General features: G+C 50.0%; 1 protein-coding gene across 1 annotated transcript in view; it reads right to left on the reverse strand.

Moving 5' to 3' along the window:
• Positions 1 to 12,307, reverse strand: part of NT5M (5',3'-nucleotidase, mitochondrial) — a 24,618-nt gene extending 12,311 nt beyond the window's left edge. Inside the window, exons 1-3 of the mRNA XM_037733593.1 lie at positions 12,280 to 12,307; positions 10,766 to 10,904; positions 10,549 to 10,609 (exon numbers count right to left, since the gene is read on the reverse strand). Coding sequence (XP_037589521.1) covers positions 10,549 to 10,609; positions 10,766 to 10,904; positions 12,280 to 12,307 — 228 coding nt within the window. The remainder of the gene's footprint in view (positions 1 to 10,548; positions 10,610 to 10,765; positions 10,905 to 12,279) is intronic.
• Positions 12,308 to 13,729: the final 1,422 nt, after the last annotated feature.

A 13,729-nucleotide genomic window follows, 5' to 3' on the forward strand; every position in this document is an offset into this window, starting at 1 on the left:
AGGAGGATGGTTACCAGAGGCTGGGAAGGCGAGTGGAGGGGTATCTAGGGGCAAGTAGAGAGGGTTAATGGGTACAAAAAAATAGAAAAAATGAATAAGGCCTAGTATTTGCTAGCACAACAGGGTGACTATAGTCAAAAAATAATTTAGTTGTTCATGGCTGGTCGAGGTGGCTCACACCTGTAATCCCGGCACCTTGAGAGGCCAAGGCAGGTGGATCACCTGAGGTCAGGAGTTCGAGACCAGTCTGGTCAACATGGCAAAAACCCATCTCTACTAAAAATACAAAAATTAGCCGGGAGTGGTGGCATGTGCCTGTAGGTTCAGCTACTCGGGAGGCTGAGGCAGAAGAATCTGTGGAACCCAGGAGGCGGAGGTTGCAGTGAGCAGAGATGGCACCACTGCACTCCAGCCTGAGCTACAGAGCGAGACTCCATCTAAAAAAAAAAAAAGCTGTTCATTTTAAAATAACTAAGAATATAATTGGATTGCCTATAACACAAAGGATGGAATATTTGAGGTAACAGATACCCCATCTGCTCTGATGTGTTTGCTACACATTTCATGCCTGTATCAGAACATCTAATGTACCTCATAAATAGACACACCAACTATATACCCACAAAAATTAAAAATTAAAATTAAAAAACCACTTGTATACATTTGGAAACTGCAATTAAACAAAAAAGTTTATAATAACATTAAAAATAAAATCGGCTGTGGCCAGGTGCGGTGGCTCACACCTGTAATCCCAGCACTTTGGGAGGCCAAGGTAGGTGGATCGCCTGAAGTCAGGAGTTCAAGATCAGCCTGACCAACATGGTGAAACCCTGTCTCTATAATAAATAAATAAATAAAATCAGCTGAACTGTACACTTAAAATGATAAATTTTATGTGTATTTACCACTATAAAATTCAAAAAATTATTTTTATAAAGATAGTCTCTGTGCCAAACAAAATACACCATAAAATTGAGACAAATTTAACACAGGATGTGGAAGACTGGTACACTGAAAGCTACAGAACATTGCTGAGAGAAGTTAAAGGTGTCCTATATAAATGAGGATGTGTGTGTTCTCACGGATCAGAAGATCCAATATTGTTTAGCTCCATAACTACAATGCACTTGCAATCAAATTCTCACTAGGTTCTTTGTAGAAACTGACAAGCCTGTTCTAAACTTTCAATAGAAATATAAAGGACCTAGAAGAGCCAAAACAATTTTTTAAATGAAGAATAATTTTGGAAAACTCACACTGCTTTCAAAAGTTACTAGAAAACTACAGTGGCTAGGCGCAGTGGCTCACGCTTGTAATCCCAGCACTTTGAGAGGCTAAGGTGGGCAAATCACGAGGTCAGGAGTTCGAGACCAGCCTGGCCAACATGGTGAAACCCCATCTCTACTAAAAATAGAAAAAAATTATCCGGGTGTGGTGGCGGGCGCCTATAATCCCAGCTTCACAGGAGGCTGAGGCAGGGAGATTCCCTTGAACCTGGGAGGTGGGGGTTGCAGTGAGTCAGGATTGTGATGCTGCACTCCAGCCTGGGCGACAGGGTGAAACTCCATCTCAAAAAACAAACAAACAAAAAAGGATCATAACCTAAATAAAAAATCTAAACATACAAAACTTCTGCTTTTCTAAAGACTGTTGAGAAAATGTGCCTGTAATCTCAGCACTTTGGGAGGCTGAGGCAGGAGAATTGCTTGAGTCCAGGAGTTCAAAACCAGTTTGGGCAACAAAGCAAGACTCCAACTCCACAAAAAAAAGTTTTAAAAATTAGCTGGGCGTAGTGGCACTTGCCTGTAGTCCCAGCTACTCGGGAGGCTAAGGTGGGAGGATCACTTCAGCCCAGGGAGTCACAGCTACAGTGAGCCGTGATCATGCCACTGCACTCCAGCCAGGGTGCAAGAGCAAAACCCTGTCTCTCCAAAAAGAAAAGAAAAAGAAGGCTGGGCACGGTGGCTCACGCCTGTATCCCAGCACTTTGAGAGGCTAAGGTGGGTGGATCACGAGGTCAGGAGTTCGAGACCAGTCTGACCAACATGGTGAAACCGCGTGTCTACTAAAAATACAAAAATTAGCCTGGTATGGTGGCACATGCCTGCAATCCCAGCTACTCAGGAGGCTAAGGCAGGAGAATCACTTGAAACTAGAAGGCAGATGTTGCAGTGAGCCAAGATCGTGCCACTGCACTCCAGCCTGAGCAACAGAGAGAGACTCCATCTCAAAAAGAAAAAAAATTAAAATATAAAGCACAGACTGGGAGAGAATATTTGTAAAACACATTATCTGATAAAGAACTTGTTTCTAGCATATATAAAGAACTCTCACAACTCACAAGCAACTCAGTGAGAAACTAGGCAAAAGGCTTGAACATGTCATCACAGAAAACATACAAAGGGCTATTTAGCTAAAAAGATGTTCAATATCATTAATCAAGGAAATGCAGATTAAAACAACGAGACACTACTACACACGTATGAGAAAGGCCAAAATCCAGAGCCCTGACACCAAATGCTGGAGAGGCTATGGAGCAAGAGGGACTCTCATTCACTGTGGATTTTAATAGCCTTTATTTTTTAGTCACAGAAAAATTGAGCAGAGGTACAGATTTCCCATATACCCTCTACCCCTATACAATGCATAGCCTCCCCCTTTATCAACATCACAGAACGCAGGATACTGGGAGTGAAACCTGATGTAAACTATGGGCTCTGGGTGGCCATAATGCATAGAGGTAGGTTCATCAGCTGTAACAATGTGCACGCTGGTGGGGGCATTGTGCCTTTAGCTCAGATTTGCCTCAGAGGGACACCTCAGCGGACAAGGGTAGGCTTGGACAAGGAACCGTCTGTTGGGTTTATCAGCAGCTGTTCGGAAGAAGGCTTGCTCATCACCTGATCACCATTTTGGTTCCTGAAAGCTCTAGGGAGAAAATAGCTCAGCCCAGATGAATGTAAAGTTATCCAAGCATAAAGCAGTTCTGTTATTCTAGACCAGAATCAGGAAAAATGCCTGCCATGGAACCTAAAACTACATGTAGCTAAAGAACTGTGGGCAGGACTCCCAGGGGAGGCCCTCTCTCCAAGACCCAGGGGTGCAGGCATGAAGTCCATGAACCACCTCGAGAGCAAAGAGACCAGTGCTTACCAAGAAGACACAGGAGTAAAGGGGGATGCTGGCAGAGGATAGCGCTGGAAAAGATCAGAGAGGCAGATGGCTGGCAGCTCTCATCCCTACCTCCCTGCCCTTCCTGTGCTGCGTGGCTTACAGGCCCACCACCAAATGCACATGTTAGAACTAGGGCTCTATGAGCTAGACACAATCCCTGGCAGGTAGAATGTTGGAAGGTACAGAGTCCTGCTCCACTTAGATGAGCAGATCCCAAGACAAGCCTCCAATCAGGGAGGGTGGGGTATGCAGGTGTGAGAGGTGGGCGAATGACACTGTTAGAAAAATAGTATCATAAAGCTGAAGGTTTTCAGAATGAATGGCTTCATCTAGGACACTTTAAAGGTATTATGACCAGGCACGATGGCTCATGCCTGTAGTCTCAGCACTTTGGAAGGCCAAGGCAAGAGGACCACTTGAGGCCAGGAGTTAGAGACCAGCCTAGGCAACACAGGGAGACCCCCTCTTCAAAAACATGTTTTTAATTAGCTAGGTGTGGTGGCATATGCCTGTAATCCTAACCAGTGGGAGGCTGAGGCAAGAGGACCACCTGAGCCCAGGAGTTAAGAGGCTACAGGGGGCTATGATCGTGCCCCTACACTCCAGCCTGGGCGACAGAGCAAGACCCTGTCTTTTTAAAAAAATTACATAAATAAATAAAGGGATCATGAGCTTTTGTCTACAATGCCTATTACAATGCTAAAATGGCCAGATCTAACTGAAAGGGGTGAGTTAGTTTTGGAATTATTAGCCATCTGAACAGCCAATTTTATTTTCTTGGGAAATGTAATTCACATACCATGAAATTTACCAATTTAAAGCGCACAATTCATTGGTCATTAGTGTATCGACAATGTTATGCTACAATTACCACTATCTAAATTCTAGAATGTTTGCACTACCCCTAAAAGAAACCTCAAGCCAATTAGCAGGAACAGACAATTTTTAAAATAAACACTGGTATGGGCCAGAAAGATGCCAAAAAACACACCGTGAGCCTCACTGAGATGGCATGGCGGGGGCTGAGTGGGGTTCAGGAGCTCCAGACGAAGCTCCTGAAGGCTGGCAGTGTGGCCCCCGTGCCGTCCCCTAAAGAACCTAGGGCTTCTTTACGTGCCAAGAGAAAGTCCCAAGCCTTTTAGCATAAGTCCTACAGGGAGCAACTGGAAAAGGTACTGGGAGCAACTGAAAATTCAGAGTAAAATATGCAAAGAAGGCCGGGTGCAGTGGCTCACGCCTGTAATCCTAGCACTCTGTGAGGCAGAGGCGGGCAGACTGCCTGAGCTCAGGAGTTCAAGGCCAGCCTGGGCAACATGGTGAAACTCTGTCTCTACTAAAATACAAAAAATTAGCCAGGCATGGTGGCGTGCACCTGTATTCCCTGCCTCAGGAGGCTGAGGCAGGAGAATTGCTAGAACCCAGGTGGCAGAGGTTGCAGTGAGCTGAGATTGCATCACTACCCTGAGCCTGGACACAGAGCAAGACCCTGTCTCAAAAACAAAACAAACAAACAAAAAAATACACATACACACACACACACACACACACGTGCAAAGAAATATAATTCATTATCTTAAGTTTAAAAAAGAAGGTCTATACTGGCTGGGTGCAGTAGCTCACATCTGTAATCCCAGCACTTTAGGGGCCCGAGGTGGGTGGATCACCTGAAGTCAGGAGTTCGAGACTATCCTGGCCAATGTGGTGAAACTCCTTCTCTACCAAAAATACAAAAATTAGCCAGGCATGGTGGCAGTTGCCCGTAATCCCAGTTGTTTGGGAGGCTGAGGCAGGAGAATTGCTTGAACCCAGGAGCTGGAGGTTGCAGTGAGCTGAGATCACGCCACTGCACTCCAGCCTGAGCAACAGAACAAGATTCTGTCTCCAAAAAAAAAAAGGTCTAGATTTTTTATTTCAGGTTAAAGGAAGAGGCCCAATTAAGAAGTGGGTTGATTATTTATTTATTTATTTATTTACTGAGACAGAGACTTACTCTGTCACTAAGCCTGGAGTGCAGTGGCATGATCATAGCTCACTGCAGCCTTGACCTCCCAGGCTCAAACGAACCTCCCACCTCAGCTTCCCAAAATGCTGCAACTACAGACACGCACCAGCACACCCAGCTCATTTTTTTTTAGTAGAGATGGTGTCTCACTGTGTTGAACTCCTAGGTTCAAGTGATCCTCCTGCCTCAGCCTCCCAAAGTGGGATTACAAGCATGAGCCACTGCACCCGGCCTGAAGTGGGAATTTTTGACATTTATTCTAAAAATCAATGTCGAACGAGGCAGACATGTCATCTGGAAACCAGTCTTCAAGTCAGAAGAGCACATTCCCCTTTGCACCCAAGCCCTTCCCTTAATTTGGCTTGTGATTACTCCCGTTGTTGAACGGGAAAATTTCAGAGTAAAATGTCATGCCTGTGCATGAAGAACTTGCTGTGGATTTTAAAATCTCTCTGCAGGGTGAAAAGGTACAGGTCGTGCTGCTTCAGTTCCAAGTCAGGGAGTCTGAGAAGAGGCACTGAGGCCGAGGAGCAGAGCATGGGCTCTGAAGTCCGACTCCCCACTTTCTGGCCGCTGACCCTGTGCCTCAGTCTCCCCATCTGTAGAACAGGGATAATAACAGTACCTATTGTGTAGGGCTACTATGAGGCTAAATGCATCACTACAGGGCAAGCCCTTGCAGGCATATACGACCAGCTTGGCTACTGTTAACTATTACCCAGCGGTTTGGGTTTAGAATGTTGGCAAACTTTCTTTCCAGCCAGAAAGAAGGTTCTGGTAACCTGAATGTCACCCAACTCAACTCCCTCCATGTGAGAAAGAGGGAGAGCTGATGGCAGTCAGGTTCCCATCCTCTGACTAGGTCTTGAAAGAAAATCAACCAAGGAGAAAAGCTCCCACTTCTGGCCACAAAGGCTGATCCTACTCGGTGTACAGAGCTGGCAAAGAAGTGTGCATGGTCTGGGGCCTGAGCCTGGACTGGGGCTACCATGTTGGAGACCTCTGTCCTGTGCAGATGTGTCCCGAGACCCACCTCCAGCCCTTCCTTGCCACCCCCAGACATGGAGCAGAGGAACTGTTAATACCTGCCCGCCCTCAGCCAGGGAAGAAGTGCCGGTCTACAGGGAGGGGAGGGGCATAAACGGTGGGCAAGGGGGTGCCTGGAGCAACCTTCGTCTTACCCACATCTTGCCCACACTTTCCCCCTTGTCTTAGTTCTAGGGTTAGAGGTGGTGGTGTGGCCAAACCATGACGACAGCTGGGAGATTTGGATAAACTAATCCCCGTCACCCCGCCCAACCCCACTCCTAACAGCCCCTATAGCCACCAGCCAACAAATTCATCCCGAATTCCTCAAACGTGCTGCGCACTTTCCCGTCGTCGTTTGTTCAACAGCCCACTTCCTCTACTGACCCTACGTGGCCCAGTCTGCCCACTGGCAGGAGGAGAGGACCCTGCCCACGGCTGGTGCAGTGGAAATGAATACATTTTCTGTGTGATATTTACCCAAACCCTACCTTTTCTCACATGACCCAGGAGTTCTATTTCTTGGAATTCATCCTAAGGACATGACCGTACAAAGACTTATTCACAAGACGCCTTCAGCTATTAACAATCATGTTTCTGGCCAGGCGTGGTGGCTTCCACCTGTAATCCCAGCACTTTGGGAGGCCAAAGTAGGCAGACCACTTTGAGGCCAGGAGTTTGAGACCAACCTGGCCAACATGGTGAAACCCCACCTCTATTAAAAATATAAAAAATTAGGTGGGCATGGTGACACACACTTGTCGTTCCAGCTGCTTGGGAGGCCGAGGTATGAGAATCACTTAAACCCAGGAGGTAGAAGTTGCAGTGAGCCCAAATCATGCCACTGCACTCCAGCCTGGGCCGTAGAGCTAGACTCTGCCTCAAAAAAAAAAAAAATCCTATTTCTGAAGAGTGTTTGATAACAGAAAAAAGGCTAAAAATATATTACTAAGCAGAAAAGGAAAACCATACAGGATGTAAGCTTCATTAAATACATGTATTATTATTATTTTGAGATGGAGTCTCTCTCTGTAGCCCAGGCTGGAGTGCAGTGGTGCAATCTCGGCTCACTGCGACCTCCGCCTCCCCGGTCCCAGTTCAAGTAATTCTCCTACCTCAGCCTCCCAAGTAGCTGGGATTACAGGCATGAGCCATCATGTCCAGCTAATTTTTGTATTTTTTAGTAGATATGGGGTTTCACCATGTTGGCCAGTCTGGTCTTGAACTCCTGACCTCATGATCCACCTGCCTCAGCCTCCCAAAGTGTTGGGATTACAGGCATTAGCCACCGTGCCCGGCCCATGTATTACATTTAAAAGACATCAAAGAAAAACCAAGGCCGGGCGTGGTGGCTCACATCTGTGATCCCAGCACTCTGGGAGGCCGGGTGGGTAGATCACAAGGTCAGGAGCTCAAGACCAGCTTGGCTAACTTGATGAAACCCATTTCTATTAAAAATAAAAAAAAATTAGCTGGGTGTGGTGGCATGCACCTGTAATCCCAGCTACTCAGGAGGCTGAGGCAGGAGGATTGCTTGAACGTGGGAGGCAGATGTTGCAGTGAATTGAGATGGCGCCACTGCACTCCAGCCTGAGTGACATAGCGAGACCTTGCCACTGCCAAAAAAAAGCTAGAAACAGATCAAAGTGCTAACAGCATCTCTCTCCAGGTGGTTGGACTGCAGACGTGGATCTTTGTTGCCTTTGCTCTTTTGTTTAGTTCCATCAGGACATCCACCGTCAGTGTGCCCCTTCTTCTGGCAACGGCACCTCAACTCCTCTGGAAAGTCACACCTCTGCCACCAGCTGTGGCCTTTTAGAACAGTCCATCAGAGCACCCAGGGCTAGGTGCGGGACCCAAGCTCAGCTGACGGGCCTCCCTCTCCTGGGACTATGAATCTTGGGCAATGAAACCCAAGGATGGAGAAAGCGGGCTCCAGCATCTTGGACTCTTCGCTGGAGAGTCTGTGAGCTCTGCCCCTGTGGTCTCAGGCCTGCTTCCTCAGGCTTCCCTTTGATTCCCTGAGCAAAGCAACATCCTTCTAATCGGTCCTGCCTTTGTTCAAGTTAGCCAGAGGCTGCTGATGTTGCTGGGACTAGGGTCCTAACTGACATCCTCTTCCTCTTAAATCCGTACTGTTTCCAAATCCTCTCCAGTGAGTGAACGCTAGCTACCTGCCGGGGAACACACAGGCAGTGGGCACAGGCTCTCGACAGGCAGACCCGGAGCAGGCCTCGCTGGCTGGGCAAGCGTCAGACCCAGTACATGAGCTGCCTCATCCCTCGGAGCCTCAGTTTCTTCATCTGTCAAATCAGAATTTTTCTTGCTTCACAGGCAGCTGTTATAAATGTCAGAAGGACAGCGCCTGGCGGATCAAAGCATCAAATGAGCGGCAAGCCCTGATGCTCACAGCTGTTCAGTAACTCTCTGTTGGACAAATGAATCTACTCATCTAACAACAAACGGTGAGTACTCATGGTGTGCGCCCTGCGCTGGGCGCTGGGCTTGACAGCGGGCAGGACAGTGAGAGCCCAGCCTGCACAGGTCCCGGCCCAGTCGGGAGATGGACAAAGAACAAGTCATAGAGGAAAACGTAAACCCATTTCAAGTGGTGGGAAGCGTTATCCAAAAACCAAGGTGGACAAAGAATACACTTAAACATGATGGTCACAAAATGTGGGGAGACTTCTGGGCGGAGGCCTCATGGATGAGAAGGCACCAGGACTGGGGATGGGAGGAGAACATGTCAAGCCAAAAGCTGCTGGGGAGGGGCCCCAGTGGATGGAGAGGCAGGCAGGCCCTGCAGGTCATGCTCAGGCATGCGTACATGGTTTCTAAAGGGAAACCATAAAGAAGTTTCGAGTCAGGAGCTGCCATGATCTGCTGTGTGAGAAGCCTCGTCAGCCTGCGTGGAACCGAGAGGAGCAGGCAGTTTAGGAGGCCCCGTCAGCTGCCCTGGGAGGAAACGCCAGGGTGGTGGCAGTGAGAAGACAGAAGCGGACAGGTGCCAGGCGCGGTTTAGAAATCGGTCCCACAAGACATGGGACGCACCGACACGCCGGAGGTGAGGGGTTAGAGAAGACTTCGTGAGGACGGCAGACAGCACTGCCACCCACTGGGAGGGAAGGAAGGACACGGCAAGGAAACCAGCACCCCAGGGACAGATACGTCGGGTCTGAGTGTCTGGAGCTCGAGGGCGGTCCCGGACTGAGGCTACAAAGGTGGGACGATCGGCACAAAGACGGTATCTAATCCCCAGGAACAGACGAATGAGGCCATGTTAATCTCGCTCCCACAGTTGCCGGTCGATGGCCATGGCCACCCAGTGCAACTCCAGCTAAAACAGTGACTGCCTCAGCCTCCTCCTGAGTAGCTGGGAGTACACTGTGCCAGACCGTGAATTTCATTTAAACATGGAACAGGCCAGGCCTGGTGGCTCACGCCTGGAATCCCAGCACTTTGGAAGGCCGAGGCGGGTGGATGACCTGAGCTCAGGAGTTTGAGACCAGCCCGGCCAACACGGCAAAACTCTGTCTCTATTAAAAATACAGAAAAAATTAGCTGGGCGTGGTGGTGGGCTCTCATAATCCCAGCTACTGAGGAGGCTGAGGCAGGAGAATTGCTTGAACCCAGGGGGCAGAGGTTGCAGTGAGCCAAGATCATGCCACTGCACTCCAGCCTGGGTGACAACAAGAGCAAAAATCTCCATCTCCAAAAAAAAAAAGGAATCCAGAGAGAAAGGTCATGTGAAGACCCCTGAAAGAACTCATGCCTGAGGGTTTGACGCCCCCAGAGCAGGAGGGGCTCCAGGCTGAACATCTCGCCTTCCTGAGCTTGGGAAGAGCTGCTCTGCCCTCCAGCACAAGTGCCTCCTCCAGGGTCACAGACCTTTCCTCTGGGTTTGGCCACTTCAAGTTCCCAATTTCCAGAAAGGTCTCAATGTCATGCAATTCTAATTCTTTTCAATGAAGATAATAAAGTGAGTATATAGCAAAATGAACTTTACCCAGCTCACCTTTGTGAGACTTTCCATGGAAATATATCCACATGCCTCGAGGCCCTCCCCAGCTACGGTTCTCACCCTTCAAAGGCCTGCTCTGGCCCAGGCTGACCTGACACAGTGACAGGCACCCTTCCCTGTCATCATAACAAGAAACTGCATCATAATGAGTCCCCAACTAGAGCCTCAGGCTGGGGCAGGAGAGGGCCTTGGGGAGCGGGAGCCACTGTCACAGGGGTGGGGGAGTGCTGCGAGGGTCCATCCCCTTTCCACAGGCAGGCTGAGTCCCACATCCCGCACCTGTTTGAACACGGGTAAGGTCCAGCTGAGCAGATGCATGCCTTACCTTCTCATAGGGACAGTACTTGAACATCTTGATGGGGCTTGTGCAGATGAAGACGTCAGTGCTGTCAACAAGAGAAGGGAGGCTGAGCAGCGAGCCTGCAGCCCCCGACTCACCACCCGAGGCCCCCCCACCTGCCCCGCCTTCACAGGGCTGGACCCTCTGAGTCTGAACCCTTCACCTGCTGTGGGAGCCCCACCACCCTGTACTATCTCCACACCAGAGGCGTTGGCCTCGCGTGTCTGCCCCATCCCATGGCCCTGGGCAGCCACATGTCCCTACCCTGGCCAGGCAGCCAGCTCTGGGCTGGACATCTGCCTGCAGGGCCTCCTGCGATGCAGAGAGGTAAGTCAAGAAATCTGTGAGGAAGAAGGGTTCTGGTGTGCAAGTCCCCTGGCCCGGGGAACACAGAGAAGGGGCCTACTCTATGCTGGGCTGAGCCCTGCAGTGATGGAGTCCCTGAAAGACAGGCTTGGCGTGGCTCAGCATGAGGAGCACCAAGTCCTTGGAGTCACAGTGCTGCGCTGTAACCACGGGGAAGCTGACCAAAATGGCCTCCCAGGTGCCTGCACCCTCATGCCCACAGGGCCCCTAGCCCTCACTAATGGGGCCACTTGGCCCCAAACACCCTCATGAGGCTGGCATTCACCACTGGAACCTGTACCTCCTGTGCATTTTGCTGAGCCTCTGGAAGACAGAACTTTGCTGATGCTTTCTCTCTGGCAAACGAGTCCCCCAAGAGGCAGAGGTAAGACTGGGCACAGGGTGTGCCCTTTCATTACCTGCTCTTGGCACTACCTCCACCAGCCACGCCAGCCCCTCTCCTAAAGACCCAGCCTCTCCCCAGCATCCTCACTCCTGCCCCCGCCGAAACTGGCCTCACATCAAGGGTGCAGCTCCCCAACTCGCCTCTGAGTGAGAGCTGCCTCTTCCTCACACCCCACAGGCTTCAGAGATGGCGGCATCTTCCTTCTCCATTGCTCATTCCACATCCCTGATGCCAGTGCCCACACCCTATAGCACATCCCTGCTGCTGTTCCTGGCCGCTGTCACTGTTGCCAGTTACTATCCCTTATGCACTCTGTCGCTGGCTCGCCATCTTCTCCACTCCTGCTCCATCACAGTCCTCAGTGACTTGACACATGTCCACGTGTATGTGTGTGCACAGGTGCAGATCCAACACTTTGTCACTCAGCTCCTAACCTTCCCCACCTCCAAACACCCAACCTCCAATACGTCTCCTACTGTCACCCCATGGAGCTTGGAGTCACTTCCCCCCAAATCCTAGTCTCAGGCTTTGCCTCCCAGGCCACCACCCACAACGCTTCAGCACATGTGTTCTCTCATCCTGCACGCAACTCCAGCCTCATGGAGACACCCTCCTTGTCCCAGCTTGGTGACCCGCCTTTACCCAGCTGGAGCCCAGCCTTTGCTGCCATCCTCTGCTTGTGTCTCGTCCCCCACCCAGGCCTGTCTCGCCAGGCCCCTGAAGGAGCCCAGCTGTCCCACTGCTCCCCCCTGCACCCAAGCAACTCAGTGTTGCTGGAGAAGAAAATTCACATCATCAGTTGGACCCATTTCATCTTCAATTCCTGACACTGAGCCAGGGCCTGCAGCTGCCTGGCAGCTCTCTCCGGTGTCTCTCTGGCACTCTGGGCACACACCTGCCTCATTTCCTCGGTCTTCTTGTGGGTGAGACTCTGAGCGCACCTCATCAAGGATGTGGAAGCTCACCTGCCACTGGGCTCTCTTCCTCCTCCATTCCAGCTCCTCGCCAGACTCCCCGTCTAGCCCTCTGCTGACCTCTCCAGGTTGGGTCCAGGCCCTCGGGGGCTCTCTGCCTGCACTCCCGCTTTAAACACCTTCTGCACGCTGATGTGTCTCAGCCTCTCTCAGCACCAGCCTTACACCCACCTGGACGCCTCACACACCTCACGCAGGATTTCCAATGTGGGACATGTGATCCTCTGCTCCTAAAGTCTGTCCCTCCCTGAGTCTTCCCTCAGTTCCTGGACTATTTTAGATAAACAGAGATGATAAAGACAGAGCTGTGCTCAAGCAAAATACCTAAAAATCACCTCTTTTTCCTACCTTTCTTCTACCCCTAATATCAGATCCATCCCCAGGTCTTATGGGTCCCACCAAAGCACACGTCATCCACCAGCCTCTCTCCACAGACCTCACCCCAGCCCCAACTGAGCCGCCTCCCACTGGGCAGCCGCAACCACCTCCACTGACTCCTCAACTTCCAGGTCTCGCCCTCCAAGCATTTCCACCCAGCATCCAGACTGAGGCTTTGTAAACAGCTTTACTGAGGTATAATCAACATGCAATCAACTGCACATATTAAAAGGGTACAATTCAATAAATTTGGACATAAAGACACGCATGGGAGACCGGGCGTGGTGGCTCACTCCTGTAATCCCAGCACTTTCGAAGGCTGAGGCGGGTGGATCACCTGAGGTCAGGAGTTCAAGATGAGCCTGGCCAATATGGTGAAACCCTATCTCTACCAAAAATACAAAAATTAGCCGGGCATGGTGGTGCACGCCTATAGTCCCAGCTACTGGGTAGGCTGAGGCAGGAGAATCACTTGAACCTGGGAGGTGGAGGTTGCAGTGAGCTGAGAAGACGCCACTGCATTCCAGCCTGCGCAAAAGAGCAAGACTCTGTCTCAAAATAAATAAAGAGATATAAAAACATAAATAAAAGATACACATGGGAAACCCAGATCACCACAGTCAAAAAATAAATATACCTGCCACCCCCAAAGGTTTCCCTCTGTTATCTCTCCCAACTGCCCCTCCCTGTCCCTCCCTGCCCCTCCCTGTCCCCTGTCACCCTCTCCGGGGACCCAGGCAACTACCCATCTACTTTCCATCAGTACAGACTGGATAGTATTCTCCAGAATGTAACTTAAATGGAAACATAGTCTTATACTCTGTTTTGCCTGGCTTCTTTCATCCAGCAAAAACTATTCTGATATTCACCCGTATTATTAAATAAATGTATCAATAATTTGTCCTAATTTTTAAATTGAGTAAACATTTCTTAAAAGTTTTATTGAGGGCTGGGCGCAGTAGCTCATGCCTGTAATCCCAGCACTTTGGGAGGCTGAGACGGGTGGATCATGAGGTCAGGAGATTGAGACCATCCTGGCTAAACACAGTGAAACCCCGTTTCT

Source organism: Cebus imitator, unplaced genomic scaffold, assembly GCF_001604975.1.
Source record: "Cebus imitator isolate Cc_AM_T3 unplaced genomic scaffold, Cebus_imitator-1.0 Scaffold538, whole genome shotgun sequence".
In the NCBI taxonomy this organism is placed as follows: domain Eukaryota; kingdom Metazoa; phylum Chordata; class Mammalia; order Primates; family Cebidae; genus Cebus; species Cebus imitator.